Here is a 27543-nt window from a genome sequence, read left to right as displayed (position 1 = left end):
TGACTCAGCTTGCCTCTGACTTGAACTTGGATCCTGCTTCTGCTCTGTCACCAGTTCCTGACCCTGGCTCTGTTCTTGAAAACGTCTGTGTCTTATGTCTAGGTACCTTGCTGCCCGCTTGCTGCTTACCTCAGCTATTCCTGTAACCATGCTGCTGTTCCCGGCTCTGCTCTCACATCAGGTTCAGGCTCTGACAAGCTTCACATCTGAACCCACAGCTGCCAGTGCATTCCATGGACCAGGAAGCACCAGAAACCACCGGCGCTGGCATCAAGCTAAGCCTGACAGACAATCATGTTCCTTGAGGACCCTCCAGACCATGCCGCTGAGGACTTTCCCTACAAGTGCCATGAGCTACATGCCTGTTTTTATATTACATTTGTGAGTAGTTCTTAATTCATTCTTAATAAATATGGTTTTACACAGCTACACTTAGAAGGCCCCTGTGCTTCTCCTTTGTGTTTCCTCTAGCGCTGCTTCTTCATTTATACAGAGCTGCCTTAGTGACTCTGACTGCAGATTTCTTTTAGTATCCTGATTTCTACTAAGCTGCTAGAGAGCTTCCATGTTATTATAAATGCTAGAAATGGTTCCTGTACATGTGATTGAATGATTTAGCGACCTACAACTGTACATTCTTTCATTTCAGATACTTACTGTGGAAGCAGGTAAGGCTCTAGATCTATCCGCATTTTATCAGTGTAATATCCACTCAGAGATTTGAATGATCTTTCATGTCTTCTTAGCTCCTAAACATACAAATAATGATGTATTGATTCAATATCATAATGAATTAAAAAAAAAATAAAAATCTCCGTTCTCCCCTTGTCCTTTTCGCCCGACACGCTGGCTTCCTTGAGAACTACTGGAACTGTCTGCTTCAGGACTACGGCTGCCCTAGAACTTGCCCCTATGTCCCATTGCTACATCTGACCTTCCTCTCTTCCCCCAACCGCATGCGTGGGAGTCCCACTCGGCTCCTATACCCATTCTATAGTACTCCACGCTTAAACTCCTTGATACAGGTAGAGGGTAAGAATGGAGTGTTTCCGATGTCTCTTGCTGTCACTATTGCCCTTCCTCCCTCCTTATCCTTTCTTTCTGCTTCCCTCTCCTGTCCTCCTTCCCCTCGCTGTGGGTTCCTACTCTCTCCTTTATCCTCTTCTTTCTGCTCTTCCCTATTTCTCTTGTTCACCGATTGTATTTATCCATTGTGTTTTGCACGTCACCTAACTTATGTTCCTGCCTAATCTGTTTGCGGCTGGGCGGTGGACCTCTGGCCTCCCCCCCCCCCTTGGCGAGATCCCGCAAGCGCTTGTTACTGGGTTCTGCCAGGGGGGTGATTCCTTCTCAGCATTTCTGTGCGCCCTGCAAGGGCCCTTGGTGCCACAGACCCCTCAGGTTCACTTCGGCCCCACCGAAGCCATATGTGCCTTCCCTGGTGACTGGTCCCTGGGGTGCACTGCGGCTTCGGTTACTGACGCCCTGTGTGCCTGGCTTGGCGAGTGACCCATACTATATGATTTGAGACTGTATTTCTTTCTGTATGTTTGTATTTTTGTACTTTTATATTTTTTGTTCAGATGTTGCTCTAATCTCTGACCATGCTTGGTATCATATCCTGCTCCATGTCAGATACTAAATAGGTTGCTTGATCCAGTACCATGACTCACTGAATGTATCTCCTTGCATGTCTGCCAATGTTGTTGCATTGTTCACTGGGTTTCTCCCCCTTTACCTTAATGTCGCTTTGTTTGATCTCAGATGTACCGCAGGTTTTCTTCCACTTTTGAAATTTTTTATTTTTGTGTTTTTGCACATAGGGGGATTACCTTGCCCCCTGTTACACCTAGAGCTCTCTGCCCATGTCTAGGCCTTTTGCTACTCGATCTCCTATCTGCCTGCTTTATGTTACCTACCGCACACTCTTTTGGCCAGAGCACGCTACCTTTCTTTGCAGCTTGCCTTGACTGACCTGGAAATCACCCACTAGATAGGCGCCACGTATACGCCACTTAACGTCTCCTGGGACTCCTTCCCTTTACCCTCATGAGTCTTCAACTTACCTCGTAGCGCCATTCCCTCACATATTTTCTTGCCCTGTCGTGGACCTCCTACTAGACCCTACCTCTTTTCCGTGCTCTCCCATACTCATCCACACATTGGGCTTAATAAGAAGCTATCAATGACCTCGCAGGTTTTTGGAGAAGTGACCCACGCATTGGTTGCTTCCTTTTATGCCCACCACCGGACAAGGTTTTCTACCTTTCGTCCGACTCTCTCCGACTTCCACTCCTCCCTTTCCCTTTTGGGTATTCCAGCAGGCCTGTTGATACCCATGGAAATATATATTCCCTACAAGCCCTGTTCCCCCCCCCCCCTTACTTGGAAACCCTTCCTAATTTACTTCTCCCCTACACTTCCCCCCCCCTCCTCCGCCCCCCCTTTTTTTTTCTCCTCCTCGTCCCCTTCTCATCTACACACTACACTATGGCCGCATCTCATCTCTAACCGCTCGACCTACGGTTAAAGATTGTTTCCTTGAATGCTAAGGGCCTAAACACACCCCAAAAACGGTCAAAACTACTTTCGCACATGCACAGGCTCAGGGTGGATGTGGTGTTCTTGCAAGAGACGAACTTCTGCTCTGATGCCATCCCACAATGTACCAACAGGTACTAAACGCAATCATATCATGCTACCTCCGCGGTATCTAAGACCAAGGGGGTATCCATCCTCATAGCCAAATCTATCCCGTTGACCATTTCCGACTCGGTGGCGGACGTTCAAGGCCGCTATTTTCTTCTAAGGGGCTCCCTCAAACACCTTCAGCTTACCCTTGCTAATGTTTACAGTCCTAACACGTCCCAGGTCTCCTTTTTTAGATCCGTGGTAGGGCAATTGCTTCATTACCAAAGAGGCACTTTTCGGTGGAGACTTTAATGCCCATCTGAAACCATTACTCGACACTTCATCTGGTTCCTCCTGCCTCCCATACCGTGCTCTTAAACAAATTAAATTGTGTCTCCGCGACCTTCAACTCCATGATTCGTGTCGGACGCTCCGCGTACGCGAGAAGGATTTTACTATCTTTCGATTATCGAGAATCGATTATCTCTTTTTGTCCCAAACTGCTCTAACTTCGTTAGCCGTGGCTTCTATAGAACCTTCCGTACTTTCGGACCATAACCCCGTTACTATGACCTTCTCTTTCCCACTCTCTGTTTCTAGAGACCGAGTTTGGAGCTTAAATGCCTCCCTGTTGACAGACAAAGTCAGCTGATATCCAATCTACCCTGAAAGACTATTTCGCAATTAATGATACTCCCGACACCTCCGCTCTCACTCAATGGGAAGCCCACAAATGCGTGGTCAGGGGCAAATTTATAGCACTCTCGGCAGCTATTCGAAAGCAAAGGGAAGCCCTCATTTCTGATCTCCTGACGCACATCCGTACCCTTGAAATTGCTCATAAACAAACCCTTGCACAGGACACCCTGGCCACTCTCAATGCCACACGTGCACAACTTACAGAGGAACTGGACAGGAAAACCAAGTGTAGCTTCCTTTTGTCACAGTAGCTTTTTTATGAACATGCTAATAAGAATGGTCGGCTCCTCGCGACGGCTCTCCGACAAAAGAAAGCAGAAACGGTGGTTCATTCTCTTCGCTCGGCCTCTGGATCCCTGGTGTCCAATAACAGAGACATAGCCGCGGAATTTGAAAACTTCTACCGCAAATTATACAATCTAGACTCTGCTCATCCCCATCCCCCTTCTGGTCCCTCCAGATCTCAAGCAATCTCTGACTTCTTGGCTTCTAACATGCCTTATGCTATATACCCTGACTTTTGGAATAAGTTGGATGTCCCAATTTCCAAATTGGAATGGGAATTGGCTCTTAAACAGATGCAACCAAACAAAAGCCCTGGCCCTGACGGTCTATCGGTGGCGTATCATAAATCCTTCCCCAATCTTCTAGTCGCCCCATTTTTGGCAGCCTTCAATTCCATCTCACCCAAAAATCCCTTGTCTTCTCGTATGCTTGAGGCCCACATTGTAGTGATCCCGAAAAATGGGAAGGATCCTGCACCCCAGCTAATTACAGGCCGTTTTCGCTGCTCAATGTGGACGTTAAGCTTTTCGCAAACATAATGTCTAATAGATTGCTTCCTCTCCTCTCCAAAGGCATTCACAATGATCAAGTCAGTATCATCCCTGGCCGTGAGGCCAGGGATAACACCATCAAAGCACTTACCCTACACCACGTCCTCTCGGTCACCAAACAGAAGGGGTACCTGCTCTCCTTGGATGCCGAGAAGGCATTCGATAGGGTCTCATGGGAATACATGGCGGCTACGCTCTCCGTCTGGGGTCTGGGCCCTCGAATTCTTAGCTTCATTCTGTCTTTATATGCTAAACCGCAGGCCCGGGTCCGAGTAAACGACACCCTATCGAATGCCTTCGGTATTTCCAACGGTACCAGACAGGGATGTCCCCTGTCGCCCCTGATTTTTGTTTTGACCTTAGAACCCTTCCTGCACAGCATTCGGCATAATGACACAATTCACGGGGTCAAGTTTGCCGATAGAACGTACAAGGTTGCTGTTTACGCAGACGACCTCCTATTGTTTCTATCAGACCCGGTCACGACCCTCCCCACGCTTCTGAAATGATTCGATGATTACGCTTTCCCTCTCCAACTTTAAGATTAATTTTTCTAAATCTTTCGCCCTCAATGTTACCCTACCCCCACAAGATGTGCTACGCTGTCAAGGAAATGTCCGCTTCACCTAGAATTCGGACTCGATCACTTACCTGGGAATTAAAATCCCATCCAATCTCCAGCATCTAAACGACCGTAATTTTCCCCCGCTCATCGCCCAAATCTCAAAAGACCTCCGGCTTTGGACCAAACTTATGTTCTCCTGGTTTGGTAGGGCGGCAATACTGAAGAAAAACATGCTGCCACGTCTACTTTATGTTGTTCAGACAATCCCCATTCTGCTCCCACCGTCCTTTTTTAAGCTTTACAAACGCATCAGTACTGGCTTTCTCTGGCAAGACAAGCAGCCGCGTATCTCATATGATTACCTAACAATGCGAAAAACCCAAGTGGGGAATTGGACTCCCAGACATTGGAAACTACTATGCGGCCTGTCACCTCACTAGAGTTATGGACTGGAACGAACACAAATCCCACAAAGACTGGGTGACCATCGAAGGGGGGTTTACCTCTTTAGATCTACCTTGGATCATGGATTCCCATGTCCCTAGCGCACTAAGCTCAGCCCCCTCATTGGCCCCTCTCTTCGCGTCTTCCGGTCGATGTGTGCAAAACGGAACGTTTCCACGATCCCAGGCCTGATGACCCCGGTTAGATTGAACCCTGACTTTGCGCCAGGTATGCACCGTAACTACTTGGCCACCAATTGGTCCCTCGACCAAATGCGCGTCCACCACTTGTGGGGGGATAGCTCGGTGCTCTCTGCCTCCTCTGTGGCTGAGAAAACGGGTAAACCCCCCATACCACAATGGTCCTACCTACTGCTCACGCAGTTTCTTAAATCTCTGGCCCGCAAATATCCCTTTATGCCATCCACTACACCGTTCGACTGTCTTTGCCAACAGGAAGGCCCGCTCCGTGAACTTATTTCCACTATGCACTCCCTTTTATTGGATAGACCTGACCAGTAAAAACTCAAACGTTGCGAACTTTGGGAGGCGGAGTTTGCTATCTCATTATCTCCAGGGGAATGGGAAAATATTTTCACCAACAAAGACAAATGCTCCCTTAACGTTACTACACAAGAAAGTGGATACAAAATAGTATCCCGTTGGTGTCGCACTCCTACACTGTTACACAAACTTTTCCCCTCTGCCTCGCCGACTTGTTGGAGATGTTTGGCTGAGCCTGGTACGCTCTTGCATGTCCTATGGTCTTGCCCACGCTTATCTTCCTTCTGGCAAGAAGTACACCGGATTGTCACACAGGTGACCACGTATGACTTAGCTTTCACGCCAGCCCAATACCTCCTACACCATTCCCCTACCTCTAGCAGGACATACTCAAAATCCCTCACGATACCCATGGTCAACGCGGCTAGACAATGTATCCCCGCACTTTGGAAATCCACACAAACCCCCTCCATCAAACAATGGCTCTTACGCATTAAGAAAGTGGCTAAGATGGAAGATCTTATCTATATCGCGAGAGACATTCCTTCCAAGTATCACAAAAAATGGGCTTGCTGGATTCACTATACCTCAACGCCTGAATTGGCCCATCTCTGCCAATGAGGATCTTTTATTCTTGGACTCTCCTATTTTACAGATGTTTCAACTATATTCGACCTCCTCTCCTAGGGCCTAGGGTCTGCTTCGACCCTCTCTTATTCCATGTGGCCTGCCTAACACTTCCCCTTCCCCCCCCTTTTTTTTCTCTCTCTCTTCCCCCCCTCTTCTTCCCTTTCCCTTCTCCTTCTCACCTACCTGCCCTTATCCCCCTAGTCCCTTTTCATCTTTGTTCCTGCTGGGTGCATATTTGCCTCCGGGCGGGCCCGACAGGCAAACACTCCTCCTGCCCTCTACACATCAGTAGCCTGACAATTACCGCATTGACAACTCCATCTTTCCCATCCCCGGGTGCTATGCTCCCAGGGTGTGGGCCCTACCCAGAACCTACCCAAACCGCATAGCTGTTCTCCATTTAGGGTTTCTTCGCTCTTCTGAGCCTTCCCTTTCTCTCTTTCCTCTTGGATTAGTAGAAACATTGGGCTTGGCTCTGCTCTCGAACACTTGGTCTTCATAAATGTTCTAATGATTGTGGGTAGGGTTGAGCGAACACCTAGATGTCCGTGTTCGACGGGTTCGGCCGAACTTTAAAAAAAAGTCCGGGTCCGTGTCCCGGACTTTTACCGAACTTTTCCCGGACACCGAACCCCATTGAAGTCAATGGGGACCCGAACTTTAAGGCACTAAAATGGCTCTAAAACACCAAAGGAAAGGGCTAGAGTGCTGCAAATGGCAGCAAAACGTAATTAAGAGCATGGCAAGTGCTCTGCAAACAAATGTGGATAGGGAAATAACTTAAAACAACAAAAAAAAAACAGAAAAATAAAACAATGTTCTTCTTCATCTCTGAAGGACGAGGCCCATATGGAGTAGGAGGGAGGTTGAGGTGGTGGTGGATGTGGCGGTGACATAGGCGTGCGCACAGGGTGTGCTGGGTGTGCCTGGGCACACCCTAATCACCTAGGGCACATAGCATTGCCAGTGAGGAGATGGGAAAGATCTCCCTGGGACCTGCTCTGCTCTATTTCTCCTTGCCTACAGGTACATGGCCCCGATACATTACTCTCCCTGCTGGCAAACACATGCATGTGTATTTCAACTTTGGGGTGCACACCTTAATGCAATAGGCTGCGCACACCTATGGGCGGTGTAGGTGGAAGCGGCGGTGGAGGAGGACCAGGGCCGGATTAACAGCATCATGGGCTTGGTGCTGAGGATTTTGAAGGGCCTTAAGGGCCGTGCCTTGCCATGCACCCAGAGGAGGAAGGGTGCAGCCATGCATGCCTAATTCAACATGGGATGCTGTCTCTGAAGCCCATAAACACATCCATGCATCGCCAACTGTCCCTCCTTGTCCGGCCTTCACGCTGTGTGGGGAGGTTCTGAGGGTGCTGCCTGGGGAAGCGAGCATAGAAGCCAGACTTCTGTGTTTACAAGTGACAGAAGAGCGGTAACAGTGAATATGGCCAACCCGGGGCCTATATAAAAGGTAGGGGCCTGGAACTGCAGCTCCAATAGCCCCTACATTAATCTGGCCCTGAGGAGGAGGACGAGGTAGCCAACACTGCTTCTTTTCAAAAATTTTAAATGAGGGTACACCCCAAAAGAGTGAGAAAGAGCAAAAATGGAACAATGGGTGGGTAAGGTCGGTATCCATTGCTATTCTGCATAAGGTACGGAAAAGTCCCGTGGGATCCATGCCTGGTTCATTTTAATGAACGTGAGCTTGTCCACATTGTCTCTGGACAGGCGGCTGCGCTTGTCTGTTATAACGCCCCCAGCCGTGCTAAATACCCGTTCAGATAATACACTGGCTGCAGGGCACGCCAGCACCTCCAAGGCGTAAAGGGCAAGCTCAAGCCATGTGCCCAATTTGGAGACCCAGAAGTTGAAGGGGGCAGACCCGTCATTCACTACATGTAGGCGTGTGCACACATACTGCTCCACCATGTTGGTAAAATGCTGCCTCCTGCTAAGACGTTCCATCTGAGCTGCTGGTGCTGCTGTTTGTTGTGGCGTGCTGACAAAGCTTTTCCACATTTCGGCCATGCTAACCCTGCCTTCTGAGGTGCTGGCGGTGCCCTGGTTGCGTTGGCGACCTCCTCCTCCTCCTCCTCTGCCTTGTGCTTCCACTGTGGCCCCGCTGTCAGATGGGAATGCCAGCAGCATGGCGTCTACCAGCGTGCGCTTGTACTCGCGCATCTTGCGATCGCGCTCCAGTGAGTGAATTAAGGACGGTACGTTGTCCTTGTAACGGGGATCCAGCAGCGTGGCCACCCAGTAATCAGCACAAGTTAGAATGTGGGCAACTCGGCGGTCGTTGTGGAGACACTGCAGCATGTAATCGCTCATGTGTGCCAGGCTGCCCAGAGGCAACGAAAGGCTGTCCTCTGTGGGAGGTGTATCGTCCGTGTCCTCTGTATCCCCCCAGCCACGCACCAGTGATGGCCATGAGCTGGCCTGGGTGCCACCCTGCTGTGAACATGGTTCCATCTCCTCCTCCAGCTCCTCCTCCTCCTCATCCTCCTCATCCTCCAGAACTGTGCCCCTGCTGGACAATTGCGTCCCTGGCGTTTGCGTGTGCAGGAACCCACCCTCGGAGCCCCTTGCGAATGACTGCCCTGAAAGCCTTGGAAATGTTACCTCTTCATCCTCCTCCTCCTCCTCATCCTGTGCCACATCCTCTTCCATCATCGCCCGAATTGTTTTTTCAAGGAGGCATAGAAGTGGGATAGTTAAGCTGAGAACGGCGTCATTGCCACTGGCCATGTTGGTGGAGTACTCAAAACAGCGCAACAAGGCACACAGGTCTCGCATGGAGGCCCAGTTAAATTAAATAGCGGAATAGAAAATATGATCCAAAAAAAGTGTATGTATATCACACGTACACAACCACACTGGGCCCCAATTACTATTGTTTGTACCCCTAAAAGGCTAGATGAGGAGTAGGGGGAGTATGGAACAGGCAGCACCCTCAAACCTTCAGAAGTATGAGATGAACCCCAACAACTTGGAAAGGTGGATCTCTCTCACACGTACCGACACAGACTATCCCGCAATTCAATTGATCCTCAAAGGTTTTTATTGAATAGCGGAATAGGAAATATGATCAAAAAAAGTGTATGTATCTCGCACGTACACAACCACACTAGGCCCCAATTACTATTGTTTGTACCCCTAAAAGGCTAGATGAGGAGTAGGGGGGGTATGGAACAGGCAGCACCCTCAAACCTTCAGAAGTATGAGATGAACCCCAACAACTTGGAAAGGTGGATCTCTCTCACACGTACCGACACAGACTATCCCCCAATTTAACTGATCCCCAAAGGTTTTTGATTAAATAGCGGAATAGAAAATATGATCCAAAAAAAGTGTATGTATATCACACGTACACAACCACACTAGGCCCCAATTACTATTGTTTGTACCCCTAAAAGGCTAGATGAGGAGTAGGGGGGGTATGGAACAGGCAGCACCCTCAAACCTTCAGAAGTATGAGATGAACCCCAACAACTTGGAAAGGTGGATCTCTCTCACACGTACCGACACAGACTATCCCCCAATTTAACTGATCCCCAAAGGTTTTTGATTAAATAGCGGAATAGAAAATATGATCCCAAAAAAGTGTATGTATATCACACGTACACAACCACACTGGGCCCCAATTACTATTGTTTGTACCCCTAAAAGGCTAGATGAGGAGTAGGGGGAGTATGGAACAGGCAGCACCCTCAAACCTTCAGAAGTATGAGATGAACCCCAACAACTTGGAAAGGTGGATCTCTCTCACACGTACCAACACAGACTATCCCCCAATTTAACTGATCCCCAAAGGTTTTTGATTAAATAGCGGAATAGAAAATATGATCCAAAAAAAGTGTATGTATATCACACGTACACAACCACACTAGGCCCCAATTACTATTGTTTGTACCCCTAAAAGGCTAGATGAGGAGTAGGGGGAGTATGGAACAGGCAGCACCCTCAAACCTTCAGAAGTATGAGATGAACCCCAACAACTTGGAAAGGTGGATCTCTCTCACACGTACCGACACAGACTATCCCGCAATTCAATTGATCCTCAAAGGTTTTTATTGAATAGCGGAATAGGAAATATGATCAAAAAAAGTGTATGTATCTCGCACGTACACAACCACACTAGGCCCCAATTACTATTGTTTGTACCCCTAAAAGGCTAGATGAGGAGTAGGGGGGGTATGGAACAGGCAGCACCCTCAAACCTTCAGAAGTATGAGATGAACCCCAACAACTTGGAAAGGTGGATCTCTCTCACACGTACCGACACAGACTATCCCCCAATTTAACTGATCCCCAAAGGTTTTTGATTAAATAGCGGAATAGAAAATATGATCCCAAAAAAGTGTATGTATATCACACGTACACAACCACACTGGGCCCCAATTACTATTGTTTGTACCCCTAAAAGGCTAGATGAGGAGTAGGGGGAGTATGGAACAGGCAGCACCCTCAAACCTTCAGAAGTATGAGATGAACCCCAACAACTTGGAAAGGTGGATCTCTCTCACACGTACCAACACAGACTATCCCCCAATTTAACTGATCCCCAAAGGTTTTTGATTAAATAGCGGAATAGAAAATATGATCCAAAAAAAGTGTATGTATATCACACGTACACAACCACACTAGGCCCCAATTACTATTGTTTGTACCCCTAAAAGGCTAGATGAGGAGTAGGGGGAGTATGGAACAGGCAGCACCCTCAAACCTTCAGAAGTATGAGATGAACCCCAACAACTTGGAAAGGTGGATCTCTCTCACACGTACCGACACAGACTATCCCGCAATTCAATTGATCCTCAAAGGTTTTTATTGAATAGCGGAATAGGAAATATGATCAAAAAAAGTGTATGTATCTCGCACGTACACAACCACACTAGGCCCCAATTACTATTGTTTGTACCCCTAAAAGGCTAGATGAGGAGTAGGGGGGGTATGGAACAGGCAGCACCCTCAAACCTTCAGAAGTATGAGATGAACCCCAACAACTTGGAAAGGTGGATCTCTCTCACACGTACCGACACAGACTATCCCCCAATTTAACTGATCCCCAAAGGTTTTTGATTAAATAGCGGAATAGAAAATATGATCCAAAAAAAGTGTATGTATATCACACGTACACAACCACACTGGGCCCCAATTACTATTGTTTGTACCCCTAAAAGGCTAGATGAGGAGTAGGGGGAGTATGGAACAGGCAGCACCCTCAAACCTTCAGAAGTATGAGATGAACCCCAACAACTTGGAAAGGTGGATCTCTCTCACACGTACCGACACAGACTATCCCGCAATTCAATTGATCCTCAAAGGTTTTTATTGAATAGCGGAATAGGAAATATGATCAAAAAAAGTGTATGTATCTCGCACGTACACAACCACACTAGGCCCCAATTACTATTGTTTGTACCCCTAAAAGGCTAGATGAGGAGTAGGGGGGGTATGGAACAGGCAGCACCCTCAAACCTTCAGAAGTATGAGATGAACCCCAACAACTTGGAAAGGTGGATCTCTCTCACACGTACCGACACAGACTATCCCCCAATTTAACTGATCCCCAAAGGTTTTTGATTAAATAGCGGAATAGAAAATATGATCCCAAAAAAGTGTATGTATATCACACGTACACAACCACACTGGGCCCCAATTACTATTGTTTGTACCCCTAAAAGGCTAGATGAGGAGTAGGGGGAGTATGGAACAGGCAGCACCCTCAAACCTTCAGAAGTATGAGATGAACCCCAACAACTTGGAAAGGTGGATCTCTCTCACACGTACCAACACAGACTATCCCCCAATTTAACTGATCCCCAAAGGTTTTTGATTAAATAGCGGAATAGAAAATATGATCCAAAAAAAGTGTATGTATATCACACGTACACAACCACACTAGGCCCCAATTACTATTGTTTGTACCCCTAAAAGGCTAGATGAGGAGTAGGGGGAGTATGGAACAGGCAGCACCCTCAAACCTTCAGAAGTATGAGATGAACCCCAACAACTTGGAAAGGTGGATCTCTCTCACACGTACCGACACAGACTATCCCGCAATTCAATTGATCCTCAAAGGTTTTTATTGAATAGCGGAATAGGAAATATGATCAAAAAAAGTGTATGTATCTCGCACGTACACAACCACACTAGGCCCCAATTACTATTGTTTGTACCCCTAAAAGGCTAGATGAGGAGTAGGGGGGGTATGGAACAGGCAGCACCCTCAAACCTTCAGAAGTATGAGATGAACCCCAACAACTTGGAAAGGTGGATCTCTCTCACACGTACCGACACAGACTATCCCCCAATTTAACTGATCCCCAAAGGTTTTTGATTAAATAGCGGAATAGAAAATATGATCCCAAAAAAGTGTATGTATATCACACGTACACAACCACACTGGGCCCCAATTACTATTGTTTGTACCCCTAAAAGGCTAGATGAGGAGTAGGGGGAGTATGGAACAGGCAGCACCCTCAAACCTTCAGAAGTATGAGATGAACCCCAACAACTTGGAAAGGTGGATCTCTCTCACACGTACCAACACAGACTATCCCCCAATTTAACTGATCCCCAAAGGTTTTTGATTAAATAGCGGAATAGAAAATATGATCCCAAAAAAGTGTATGTATATCACACGTACACAACCACACTAGGCCCCAATTACTATTGTTTGTACCCCTAAAAGGCTAGGAGTAGGGGGAGTATGGAACAGGCAGCACCCTCAAACCTTCAGAAGTATGAGATGGACCCCAACAACTTGGAAAGGTGGATCTCTCTCACACGTACCAACACAGACTATCCCCCAATTTAACTGATCCCCAAAGGTTTTTGATTAAATAGCGGAATAGAAAATATGATCCCAAAAAAGTGTATGTATATCACACGTACACAACCACACTAGACCCCAATTACTATTGTTTGTACCCCTAAAAGGCTAGGAGTAGGGGGAGTATGGAACAGGCAGCACCCTCAAACCTTCAGAAGTATGAGATGAACCCCAACAACTTGGAAAGGTGGATCTCTCTCACACGTACCAACACAGACTATCCCCCAATTTAACTGATCCCCAAAGGTTTTTGATTAAATAGCGGAATAGAAAATATGATCCCAAAAAAGTGTATGTATATCACACGTACACAACCACACTAGGCCCCAATTACTATTGTTTGTACCCCTAAAAGGCTAGGAGTAGGGGGAGTATGGAACAGGCAGCACCCTCAAACCTTCAGAAGTATGAGATGAACCCCAACAACTTGGAAAGGTGGATCTCTCTCACACGTACCAACACAGACTATCCCCCAATTTAACTGATCCCCAAAGGTTTTTGATTAAATAGCGGAATAGAAAATATGATCCCAAAAAAGTGTATGTATATCACACGTACACAACCACACTAGGCCCCAATTACTATTGTTTGTACCCCTAAAAGGCTAGGAGTAGGGGGAGTATGGAACAGGCAGCACCCTCAAACCTTCAGAAGTATGAGATGAACCCCAACAACTTGGAAAGGTGGATCTCTCTCACACGTACCAACACAGACTATCCCCCAATTTAACTGATCCCCAAAGGTTTTTGATTAAATAGCGGAATAGAAAATATGATCCCAAAAAAGTGTATGTATATCACACGTACACAACCACACTAGGCCCCAATTACTATTGTTTGTACCCCTAAAAGGCTAGGAGTAGGGGGAGTATGGAACAGGCAGCACCCTCAAACCTTCAGAAGTATGAGATGAACCCCAACAACTTGGAAAGGTGGATCTCTCTCACACGTACCAACACAGACTATCCCCCAATTTAACTGATCCCCAAAGGTTTTTGATTAAATAGCGGAATAGAAAATATGATCCCAAAAAAGTGTATGTATATCACACGTACACAACCACACTAGGCCCCAATTACTATTGTTTGTACCCCTAAAAGGCTAGATGAGGAGTAGGGGGAGTATGGAACAGGCAGCACCCTCAAACCTTCAGAAGTATGAGATTGTGTTCACTGTACCCCACAAAGATTGAGTTCACTGCACCCCACAATGATTGTGTTCACTGCACCCCACAAAGATTGTGTTCACTGCACCTCACAAAGATTGTGTTCACTGTACCCCCCAAAGATTGTGTTCACTGCACCCCACAAAGATTCTGTTCACTGTACCCCACAAAGATTGTGTTCACTGCACCCCAAAAAGATTGTGTTCACTGCACCCCAAAAAGGATGTTGTTCACTGCACCCCAAAAAGGATGTTGTTCACTCCACCCCAAAAAGATTGTGTTCACTGCACCCCACAAAGATTGTGTTCACTGCACCCCAAAAAGATTGTGTTCACTGCACCCCAAAAATGATTTTGTTCACTGCACCCCAAAAAGGATTTTGTTCACTGCACCCCAAAAAGGATGTTGTTCACTCCACCCCAAAAAGATTGTGTTCACTGCACCCCACAAAGGATTTTGTTCACTGCACCCCAAAAAGATTGTGTTCACTGCACCCCAAAAAGGATGTTGTTCACTGCACCCCAAAAAGGATTTTGTTCACTGCACCCCAAAAAGATTGTGTTCACTGCACCCCACAAAGGATTTTGTTCACTGCACCCCACAAAGATTGTGTTCACTGCACACCAAAAAGGATTTTGTTCACTGCACCCCAAAAAGATTGTGTTCACTGCAGCCCAAAAAGATTGTGTTCACTGCAGCCCAAAAAGATTGTGTTCACTGCAGCCCAAAAAGATTGTGTTCACTGCAGCCCAAAAAGATTGTGTTCACTGCAGCTCACACACAGAAAAATGGATGTGGATCACTGACACCTGCCTATCTCCAATCCCACACCACACAGCAATATCGATTGTAGTTTGTAGAACACAGTTTCCCTAAAATTCAGCAGACTCTGTCCCTAACAGGATTGAGAAGAGATCGTAGATCAGGATTGAGTGCAGATTCACCCCACCCCCCACACAGCAATATCGATTGTAGTTTGTAGAAGACACTGACCCTATAATTCAGCAGACTCTATCCCTAAAATGCCTACAACTCGCCCTGCCTAAACACTCCGACCTGTCCCTCAATTCTATCCGGACACAAATGGTTTTTTCCTGCCTATCTTTCCCTAATCAGCAGCCAGCACGTTGATGTGTGCTCTGTCCCTGAATCTAAGCAGCATAATGACGCCGCTGCGGCTGCCTCGAACTTATAAAGACTTGGTCACATGCTTCAGACGGCCAATCACAGCTACTGAGACATTTGCAGGCATGGCTGGGATGGCTTAAGGCACACCAGTTAAACGATTGTTGATTGGCTGTTGAAAGCCCGCCATGAAAAGAACGCCAAAGCATGCAAAACCCGGAAATAAAACGACCGAACACGGATTTTTACCCGAACATACAGTAAAGTGTCCGTGTCCGTGTTCGGGTACAAAAAATCCAATTATTCGGTACGAACACGAATAATACAGTCCGTGTTCGCTCAACACTAATTGTGGGTTATCATGCTGATTATTGTTCCAGAATAATGTGTTTTCTCCTGCCACATATTCAAAGCTGGATGGTTGTCCTATGTTAGCTCTGTTTTTCCCCCGTTTTCCTTATGCATATGTGTTCTGTTACGCCTGTTTTTTTTTTTACTGATGTTTGTACACTTTTATACCTCAATAAAATATTTTGAAAAAATCAATAAATAAATAAATAGGAAAACTAATTATTTTGCTCCCCTGTTTTTTTTTTTATTTTTTAAATAATTCCCAGAAATATTGGAATAAAGCCTGACTGTACTTGTATTATACATTTAATTGATAAATTTGTCTCAGCTGAAAATTACGCAAATGTTTATTGAGGATACAACATATAGAGAATAATTGCTATATGGTTTACAGCTTGACACTGGAACCCAAAAATGGCATTATTCTCTTTGACCTGACCATGCCAATGTATGTTTATTTATTTTACAGGCTGCCAGGGACATGCAGGCTAGGGGAGGTGGGCACTTGCACCATTTGCATTTGAAGTTGGTGTTACTAGAAGCAGGGCCGCTGATAAGCCAGTACAGCTGGCCCTGTTGTACCGGGCCCTGTGTCCTCAGCTATGCAGGGGGGCCCGGGCAGCTTAAGAGACAGTCTGATAGTCTTCGGGTAAATGCCTGCACCAGTGGCAGAGCTCCCAGAATGTCCAAGTCCCGCCTGTCAAAATGATTGGTTGCTGGGCCCGTCTAGCATCCCAGCAACCAATCAGGTGCATGGAGACCCCAGGATGAGGAAGATGTAACTTTCTCGTCTTGAGCTGCTCCACCCCCACCTTTGCTGTACTTCCCACTGACAACGGAAGGGCTTGGAGTGTGAGGAGACCCGCCATCTGGACTGGGACAACTAATGTAAGTGAGAAGAGCTCCTGCCATAGCTGCACACAGAGGAGGGGGGTCACATAGGTCTATTTTAGAAGGAGAGGGAGGACAGGCTTCCCCAGAGCTATTTACACTGACTGCAACCACACCACCCACAGTACTTGTACTATGCCTGCAGTTTCTGGCTGACTCCTGCCTGCAGTCTCTGGCAGTCTCCTGTATGACGTCTGCACTCTCTGGCTGTCTCCCGTATTATGCCTGCACTCTCTGGCTGTCTCCTGTATGAAGGCTGCAGTCTCTGACTGTCTCCTGTATGACGTCTGCACTCTCTGGCTGTCTCCTGTATGACGCCTGCACTCTCTGGCTGTCTCCTGTATGACGCCTGCACTCTCTGGCTGTCTCCTGTATGATGCCTGCAGTCTCTGGCTGTCTCCTGTATGATGCCTGCACTCTCTGGCTGTCCCCTGTATGATGCCTGCAGTCTCTGGCTGTCTCCTTTATGATGTCTGCACTCTCTGGCTGTCTGCTGTATGATGCCTGCAATCTCTGGCTGTCTCCTGTATGATGCATGCAGTCTCTGGCTGTCTCTTGTATGATTCCTGCAGTCTCTGACTGTTTCCTGTATGATGCCTGCAGTCTCTGGCTGTCTCCTTTATGATGCCCGCAGTCTCTGGCTGTCTCCTGTATGATGCCTGCAGTCTCTGGCTGTCTCCTGTATGATGACTGCACTCTCTGGCTGTCTCCTGTATGATGCCTGCAGTCTCTGACTGTCTCCTGTATTATGCCTTCAGTCTCTGGCTGTCTCCTGTATGATGCCTGCAGTCTCTGGCTGTCTCCTTTATGATGCCTGCACTCTCTGGCTGTCTCCGGTATGATGCCTGCACTCTCTGGCTGTCTCCTGTATGATGCCTGCACTCTCTGACTGTCTCCTGTGTGATGCCTGCAGACTCTGACTGTCTCCTGTATGATGCCTGCAGTCTCTGACTGTCTCCTGTATGATGCCATCAGTCTCTGACTGTCTCCTGTAGCATGTTTGCAGTCTCTTTTGCAGGAGAGAGCTCGGGGTGACACCATGGTTTACTGCACCAGGTGACACCAACCCTAGTGACGCTACTGCCCCCACTCTGCTGCTCTTACTAGCAGGGGTGTAATTGCCATTTTTGGGCCCCTCTTTGACCTCTGTGCTGGTGCGAGTGGAGGGACTTTTTTTAGATATTTCGGACGCATGTGACGCCCAATCCTCATGGTGGCTCAATTTCGAAGTCCCAGGTGCCTGCCGCCTATTTTCTTCCCTTGCAGAGTGATCTTCCTCCGCTCAGCTCTGAGTTAGGCCTGAGACAGAGAGCGAGTGGCTGTGCGGCAGGCAGAAGCAGCTGATTGTCTGTTGTGAGTTTTATACTGCATTGCACTGCACACTTACTTCACATATTTACTATGGATGCCAATATGGCATGGTGTGGTGATTGCACTTTGTTTCAAGGCGGGGTCTGGGGAGGGGCCAGGGATGGGGCTGAAGGGGGCCCCGTCAGGTAGGCTGTACGGGGCCCCATGATTTCTATCAGCGGCCCTGACTGGAAGGTTAATTTAGAGGGCTGGTTGAAACCAAAAAAGTAAGTTCATACTAAACTAGCCTTTGGAGCTTCATTCACACTGTTTTTGAAATCCCTCTGCACCTGTTTATTAGTTAACAAATTAGCGCTATCATTTTTTATTTAATTGTAGCTGTTTGATGTAGATTTTAGATTTTGGTTACAACTTTACACTGAGTGAAGTTGTCTAATGGATACTTAGTCCCCATTCACACTAGCGCGACTTGTCAGGCGACTTGGTCGTCTGACAAGTCGCAGTGGGTCGCTCGCCATTGATTAGCACAGGACCCGTTCTAATAGGAGCGACTTAGAAAAGGGGTCCTGTACTACTTTGGGGCGGCCTGGAGGCGACTTGCATTGACTTCAATGATATGAAGTCCGTGCAAGTCGCGCCGAGGTCGCCCCATGAAGTCATGTCGCCCCTGTCTGAACGGGGTCTTAAAGAGAGAGTTGTCTAGTGGATACTTGAAGAGAAAGTTGTCTAGTGGATACTTGAAGAGAAACTTTGTCTTTTCATGTTTCAACAGTAAGTATTTGAAAAACAATTTGTTTAGTATGCTTAGTTCACTGTGAATTGTCTGTAAGTCGACAAAGACACAATTGTGTAAAAACTATTGCCAAAATGCCAAAATGTACCCCATTGGCAGCTCACCAATATGTGTGAGAGTGGTTACACAGTTTATTTTATTTTAATTTAGATTGTGATTATGCTACAGGGGGAAAATTTGTGTGTGATTTTATCAGAGCTACTACTCAGTTGAGACCTGGCTTTATACCAAGCTAGTATTGAAACATCCATCCGGGAGGTACTGTTACATCCAGTATATGATTAAAAATATGATAAACCATACCACACATCTGCTTAAGTGACCACACCATTGCCGCCACAGTCATCGCACACTCGAGAGAGAGTGCGCGAGAGAGAGAGAGAGAGAGAGAGAGAGAAAGAGAGAGAGACCAGAAGCAGCAGAAGCCTCACAACCTTTTAGTCTCAGCTAGGCTTAGCTGAAGTCATCTTGGGAGTCATCTGGACCTGTTCAACAGGAGGCTAGTCCAGCAGTTACATGACCTTCAGGATCCACCAAAGGGACTGAGTGAGTAGCTTCAACCACTATACCCCAGATCCTAAAGAGGAGAAGCAGCCAGGTGCAAGACCCAGCTTGCTTGCTACTATGGGACGGCTGAGAGTCACTTAAAGCCAGTACAGCTACCCTACACCTCTTGCTTTGGGAACCTAGAAAGCAGCCAGGTGCATCTTCATTTTCTACAGAAAAAGAGCATCTGCATTTTTCCCACCGGTGGACAGCATAGTGACTTTTGGCAGCTAGAAAGTTAGCAAGTCCTTAAGTTGCATTTAAGTTACAGTTCTGGGAATTCCAACTTCATTTTACTTCATTTCAAGCTGCATCTAGCTGTTTTAAAGTGGAACTAAACTTCCTTCTCTTGCTTTAAATATCACGGGTACTGTTTAGGAGATATTTACATTGCATGCAGCCAGTGACATTACTGGCGCATGTGCTATGAAGGAACAGCTGCCCATGCCATTCCTTCAGAGCCCTGTGCCGTGAACGAGGGCTCCAACTTGCATGCGCAGGAGTGATGTAATCATGGCTTTGGGCAGTCACAGAGCCAGAGTCCGCGAACCTGACAGAAAGACGGGTGAAGATGGAGGCGCCTGCAACGCTGACTTCTCAGCGCAGGAGGGCTTCTTTTTCAGGTAAGTTTAACATAATGTGCTAGTATGTGATGCATACTAGTACATTATGGCTTTACCCCACAGGTCCCCCCACGCCTCAAAAAAAACAAACAAACAAAAAAAAAACCTAGCAGTTTACATTTGCTTTAAGCTGAATTTGAGTTACATATTAGGTGAGGTTGAATAGAGACAATAGTCCATCCAGTTCAACCTGTGTAGGTGTGTGTGGCCGTAATCATCTCTCATACCCCTGAATGTTCTGATCCTTGAGATGTACATCTAAGAGTCTTTTGAAAGCCACCATACTTCCCGCAGAAACCACCTCTTGTGGTAGAGAATTTCACAATCTTGTAGCCCTAACAGTAAAGAACCCCCCACGTTGCCTGAGGTAAAAAAGCTTCTCCTCTACTCGCATTGTATGCCCTCGAGTCCTCATGCAATCCTTTCGACTGAATAGATTTTTTTCTATGCTGAGATCACCATTGAGATATTTATAAATTGCTATCGTGTCCCCTCTCAGGCGTCTCTTCTCCAGGGAGAATAAATCAAGCGATTGCAGACGCTCTTCATAATTAAGGTCCTCAAATCCCCTAATCAGTTTAGTTGCCCATCTCTAGACTCTCTCCAGCTCCAACACATCCCTCCTGAGTAGGGATGATCGAACTTTTGAAAAGTTTGGTTCGACCAGAACACCCGAACTTCCCAAAAGTTTGGCCCGGATTTCAGAACCCCATTGAAATCAATGGGACCCGAACTTTGGTAATCATAAAACACCATTTTGAAGCCCTAAAACCCAATAAATGCCCCTAAAAAGTGCTTAGGGTTCTGGGTCATGCCCCAGGGACTATTAATCACACAAAAAAAAGTTCTCAAAAATTGTCATTTTTGATAGAGAGCCAATTATTGAAAAAAAAAAAAAAAAAGAGATTTGGTGTCTGGGGGGGGGGGGGGGTCTAAAAAGTGTACCTGTGAAGTTTCAGCTCTGTAGCATGTCCAGAACCATAAAAAAAGATTGTTTGTATTAGGTCACTTATAGAACAGGGATATGGCTTCGCTATTTTCACACCTTGCCGGTTTTGTAGCAAGCGTTTTTTTGGGCATTTTTTGGGGGTTATTGGAGGCAGGCATAACATCAGAACTTCTGTGTAGGGGTATATATACACACACACACACTTATATGTATATATACCCATACACATATACTGTATAGGTGTGAAAGTAGCAGAACACTATACTTGCGCTATTGAAATAATTAACACCAATATGGTTACGCTCCTATCACACCTATATATGTGTATGTGTAAAATACATATAAGTATGTGTGTATATATACCCCTATACAGAAGTTCAGATGTTTTGCCTGCCTCCAAAGAACCCAAAAAAATGCCCAAAAAAACGCTAGCGCCAAAAAAAAACGCCCAGGTGTGTTTTTGCAGCAGGCGTTTTTTTGGGCATTTTTTTGGGGTCTTTGGAGGCAGGCAAAACATCTGAACTTCTATTTTGGTGGTATATATACACACACACTTATATGTATTTTACACATACACATATATAGGTATGATAGGAGCGTAACCATATTGGTGTTAATTATTTCATTAGCGCAATTATAGTGTTCTGCTACTTTCACACCTATATATGTGTATGGGTATATATACATATAACTGTGTGTGTATATATACCCCTATACAGAAGTTCAGATGTTTTGCCTGCCTCCAAAAAAATGCCCAAAATACGCCTGCGCCAAAAAAAAAACCCGCCCAGGTGTGTTATTGCAGGGTTATTTTTTTGGGCATTTTTTTGGGTTCTTTTGAGGCAGGCATGACATCTCAACTTCTGTATAGGGGTATATATACACACACACTTATATGTATATATACACATACACATATATAGGTGTGAAAGTAACAGAACACTATACTTGCGCTAATGAAATAATTAACACCAATATGGTTACGCTCCTATCACACCTATATATGTGTATGTGTAAAATACATATAAGTGTGTGTGTATATATATATATATCCCTATACAGAATTTCAGATGTTTTGCCTGCCTCCAAAGACCCCAAAAAAATGCCCAAAAAAACGCCTGCTGCAAAAACACACCTGGGCGTTTTTTTTGGGCGCTGGCGTTTTTTTGGGCATTTTTTTGGGTTCTTTGGAGGCAGGCAAAACATCTGAACTTCTGTATAGGGGTATATATATATATACACACACACTTATATGTATTTTACACATACACATATATAGGTGTGATAGGAGCGTAACCATATTGGTGTTAATTATTTAATTAGCGCAAGTATAGTTTTCTGCTCCTTTCACACCTATATATGTGCAGGTGTATATATACAGACATGTGTGTGTATATATACCCCAATACACAAGTTTAGATGTCATGCCTGACTCCAAACTTGTCCTCCAAAAATCCCTATAAACGCCTGCAGCCAAAAAGCAGGCTGACCGGCAAGAAGCCATATCGCTGCTCTGAAAGTGATCTAAGAGAAACAATGTTTTCTCTATAGCGGTCACCCTGATATGGAAGGGTTTGGTCACCCTGCCATAGCAGTCAGTGCCAGTTCACCCTACACTACATTACGGTCACCCTGGCACTTAACACTTTCCCTACAGAAACTAAATTTTTGCATCTAACTAAAGTGGAAAATAGCACCCTAACTACACTAGATATCCCTTTCCTCACACTAATAATTGCTAAATGACACTTTTGAAGCAGGAGTAACAGAACTGCTTCCACTCTCTTCCACATCCCTGTATTACAATGCTAGGAATTTGGCGGGGGCTATCTTATATACTGGGGGGCGTATTCACTAATGATTGGCCTAGGGACCCCCTAGTCACTCCAATCACATTCCTAGCATTCTCCTGCCCCCTCAATTGGCTTTTACTAATGGTTCTGGTCCAATCACAGGCTTTTAAAGCCCAGTTCCTGTCCCATTGCATTTTGGTTGGTTCTGGTTACCGAATTCCGAACTTTTTCAGCAAAAACTTCTAAATTCGGCCGAACCTCGAACAGTCAATGTTCGGGTCAAACCGATGGTCGACCCGAACCGTTCGATCATCCCTACTCCTGAGGACTGGCAACCAGAACTGGACAGAATACTCCAGATGTGGTCAGACCAGAGTTTTATAAAGTGGAAGGATTATAGTTTTATCTTTGGAATACATCCCTTTCTTTATGCATGCTAATATTCTGCCGGCTTTGGCAGCTGCGCTTGACATTGCATGCTATTGCCTAGTCTATCCTCTACCAAGACTCCCAGATCTTTCTCCATTTTTGATTCCCCCAAAGGTCCCCCCCCCCAAAGTGTATTGTGCTTTTATCTTTTAGTCCCCAAGTGCAAAACCTTACACTTCTCCACATTAAACCTCATTTGCCATGTCTTTGACCACTCTTATTTTGTCCAGGTAATTCTGTAGGATATCTGCTTCATGCTGTGCAGTTATTGCCCTGCCCAATTTTGTGTCATCTGCAAAAAGTGATATAGAACTTCTGATCCCGTCCTCAATGCTGTTTATAAATAAATTGGGTTGGTCCCAGGACTGAGCCTTGGGGGACCCCACTTACCACCTCGGACCAGTCTAAGTATGCGCTATTTATTACCACCCTTTGGACACGCCCTTTTAGCCAGTTCCGTATCCAAGAGTAAACCTAGCGGTTGATGCCTGCAGACCTTATTTTATAAATTAAGCGCTTGTGGGGAACTGTATCAAACGCCTTAGTGAAATCCAGGTACACCACATCCACTGGTCTCCCCCTATCTAGCTCACAGCTCACTTCCTCGTAGAATGTTAAGAGATTGGTTTGACAAGAACAACCATTTGTAAACCCGTGCTGATTACTGCTGATGATGTTGTTGTCTTTCGCAAACTCTACAATATAGGCCATTATCATCCCCTCCAGAAGTCCACATACTATCGATGTCAGACTGACAGGCCTATAATTTCCCTGGACATGCCTCTGCCCTTTTTTGAATATCAGTATCACTTTAGCTTTCCTCCAATCCCCTGGTACATTTCCTGCCATAATACTGTCAGCAAAGATCAAAAACAGTGGTCTAGATATAATCTTACTAAGTTCTTTGAGTACTCTCGGATGTACGCAATCTGGGTCTGGTGATTTATTTGTGTTGATTTTATCCAGCCTTTCCCTGATTTCACCCTCTGTTAGCCATAGCGGCAAGTCCTGTGTATTAATACTAACCATATTAGTAGTGTACCCCTCCTTTTCCTGTGTAAAGACTGACGAGAAAAAAAACATTCAGCACGGTTGCTTTTTTTTTATATAATGTTTATTTTAAATTTCAGAGATAAACATACAAAAAGTCAAAAGGCAGTAAACAGAACAAAAGACAAAGGTGATTAGATTCTCCAAAAGGCACCAAACAATAATACATTGTAGCAGTGTGGCCATGAAAATCAGAGAACCCTGTGCAGAGCAGCTAGGGAAAATGAGCAAGGGCGGTAGCCCGTCTGTGCGATAGCTAAACAATTCTATCACCATGGTAGGTGCTCTGCATTACTAGAGTAAAAACATGCAAATCCATTATACCAGGGCCAGGAATCGAAGGGGCCAGATGAGAAAAGGAAGGCAGGGGAGAGGGAGGAAAGGAGGGGGATAAGGTAGAGAGGAAAATCACAAAGGGAGAAGGGAGGGTAAGCCTAAGGGTCTCAAGTCACCATCAAAAAGAAAGGGCATGACAGTGAGGTAGCACCGCCTCATCGCTGTCGAGGATGGCAGGGGCCAGTGTTAGAGGTCTAGCAAGGAGCAGGGGCAAACATTGGAGAAGAGGCAGGACCGCCCGAGTCCTCAGCTGCATAGTTTAGCCACACTGCCCATTTCATGTAAAATTTGTTGTAACGGTCTTTGCACCGTCACATCCACTCCTCAGCCGCCATAATGTTGTTTACTAGTTTTATCCAGGCTGCCCTGTCAGGTACCTTCGCCTGTTTCCAGAGTATCGGAACCAGGCGGCGAGCAGCATTCAACAGGTGTGGCAGATCATCAGGGATGTCTACCTCCAGGATCGCCAAGACCTGTGCCCGAATATCCATCTAGAACGGCCGCAGGAGTGGGCATTCCCACCAAATATGTAGGAAGGAACCCCGGTCCCCACAGCCCCTCAAGCAGCGGTCCGAGAGGCCCGGGAAGATCTGCATGAGCCGGGAAGGCACCCTGTACCATCTGGTCATTATTTTATATCCGTTTTCCTGCATCTTAGTATTCACCATACTGGAGTGGGTCAGTTGGTACATGTGATTCAGTTGCTGTTCAGAAAAGGTGCACTGTAGGTCTCTCTCCCACTCCCGCACAAACAAGGGCTTGGACGCAGTCTCCTCTGGGCAGAGAAGCTGGTACAGTAACGTAATGGAGTGCTGGATCGGGTCCTTGGAGATACATAGCTTCTCGTACGGAGACATCAGCGCTGGGGAGCGGGTCACTTCCAACAGTGGATGAAGAATGTGAGTCAGCTGACAGTATCGCCACGAGTCCATAGGGAATCTCCCGTAACGTTCTCGTAGCTCAGAGAGGGGTAGTATCCTCCCTTTCTGGACATAGTGTCCGCAGCGTGTCTCTCCACCTGACGCCCACGTTCCAAAGAAGGATACATCCTCCCCAGAAAGGAACCACGGGAAGCCCCCGAGCGGCGCCAGTGGAGAGACTGCCACCGACAGCTGCAATTTTTGTTGACATCATCCCAGACCTGTAAGGCATGGATCGTGGATGGGGAAACCCCTGTGGAGAAGCCCCTATGTGCTCCAGGGACCCAGGGAGCATGAGATAAGTTCCTGCCCGCCATGAATTTCTCCATGGGGACCCAAAGCTTGTCCCGGACATGGTGATGCCAGTCCACAATCCTCTGTAAGGCTATCGCTTCATAATATCTCCAAACCGCGGGGATCCCCAATCCACCAGCCCGCTTAGAGCGCTGCATTAGGTTAAAAGCCAGGCGGGGCTGTTTGCCATTCCATATAAAGGGAATGAACAGGCTGTTGAGGCTTAAAAAGAAGGACCGGGGCAAGCGCACAGGTAGCATCTGTAAATAGAATAAAATCCGTGGCAGGATGTTCATCTTTAGCACATTCACCCTACCAATCCATGTCAGCGTCAATTTGGTCCAGTCAGTCAGGTACCTCCGAATCACGTTCAGGGGTACATAGTTGAGGGTGAACACGTCCGTGGAGCAATCTGGTAGGTAGACCCCAAGGTATTTGAGTTTGGAATGGCACCAAGTAAATGGCAAGGAGGGCTTCAAGGTAGCAGCCATGTCCTGCGGGATGGAGAGAGGAAAAATTTTGGACTTATCAAAGTTGATTTTGATGTTGGAAAGTGAATGAAAGGTCCTGAGCTTGGACATAAAGACAGGTAGCGACGTCTGCGGTCTGGTTACGTAGAAAAGGACATCATCTGCATAGGCAGACAGCTTGTGCTCTGTTGGGCCCACCGTGACACCCCCAATGTCCGGATTCGCCCTGACCCTCGCCAAAAACGGCTCCAGGGTCAGTGCGAAGATTAATGGCGGATCAGGAAGGGCGAGGACAAATAACCCCCCGCCTTAACCCTGGCCTAGTCATACGGGGACCCAAACCCAGGCGTTCCAAGACCAAGCGCATGTAGAGCCAGTCCACCCTGTCAAACGCCTTCTCGGCGTCCGTGGACAGCAAAAGAAAGGGTGGATGGTGTGATTGGGACCGACCCAGTGGATGATCTGGAGAGCCCTGTTAGCATTGTCGCGAGCCTCCCTGCCTGCGATGAACCCAGTCTGGTCAGGATGGATCACCGATGGCAGCAGGGGCTTCAGACGGTCGGCCAAGATCCTGGCCAGGATCTTGACATCCGTGTCAAGCAGCGATATCGGCCTGTAACTACTAGGTAATGTGAGGTCCCTACCGTCCTTGGGAAGAACAGTGATATGGGCAAGAAGGGCGTCTCTGGTTGTCGGGGAGCCCAGCGCCAAGGCATTAATGTACTTGCACATTGGGGACATCAGGGAGGAACGGAATTTGAGGTAGTATGCATTGGTATAGCCATCAGGCCCCGGACTCTTTCCCTTCGGCACAGCCTTGAGGGCCAATTCAAGCTCATGTTCTGAGATAGGTCTCTCAAGGGTTGTCGCCGAGTGAGTGGTCAAATGAGGAACATCGGCCTCCTCCAAGTATTGCCTAATCCGGTCTCTTTTGGCCGCCGATGCTGCGTCCGACAAGGAGGACGAGAGGTTATAGAGCCGAGCATAGTATTCTCGGAAGGCGTCCGCTATCTGACAGGGGATCTGAGTCACTGAACCCTGGGGGGGTCTTCAACTTAGGAATACGAGTCGAAGTACGTTGCTTACGTAGCACTCTGGCCAGCAGCCGCCCGCATTTGTTGCCAAATTCGTAGAACTTATGCGAAATATATCGTAGAGGACTATGTATCTGCACCTCCAGGAGAGTGGACAGCTCATCCCGAAGGCCCTGAAGTGTTTGAAGGGCCCCCGATGACTGCGATCTCTTGTGTGATAATTCCGCCTCACGGATCTGCGCAAGGAGCAGATTGAGGTCTACCAAGCGTTCCCTCCTCAAGCGCGCCCCCTGCAATATCAACCCGCCGCGT

The 27543-nt window shown here is 46.8% G+C and overlaps 1 protein-coding gene across 1 annotated transcript in view; it reads right to left on the bottom strand.

Annotated features, from left to right (window-relative positions):
• Positions 1-27543, bottom strand: part of LOC309549493 (uncharacterized protein) — a gene marked incomplete at its 5' end in the record, with an annotated part of 245888 nt that overhangs the window by 146735 nt on the left and 71610 nt on the right. The window contains one exon of the mRNA XM_082249823.1: positions 658-749. Coding sequence (XP_082105949.1) covers positions 658-749 — 92 coding nt within the window. The remainder of the gene's footprint in view (positions 1-657; positions 750-27543) is intronic.

This window comes from Pelophylax lessonae (genome assembly GCF_965119305.1).
Source record: "Pelophylax lessonae genome assembly, chromosome: 1".
Taxonomy (NCBI): Eukaryota; Metazoa; Chordata; class Amphibia; order Anura; family Ranidae; genus Pelophylax; species Pelophylax lessonae.
Note: the sequence above shows the minus strand (reverse complement) of the source record. Positions and strands in the feature narration are given on the sequence as shown.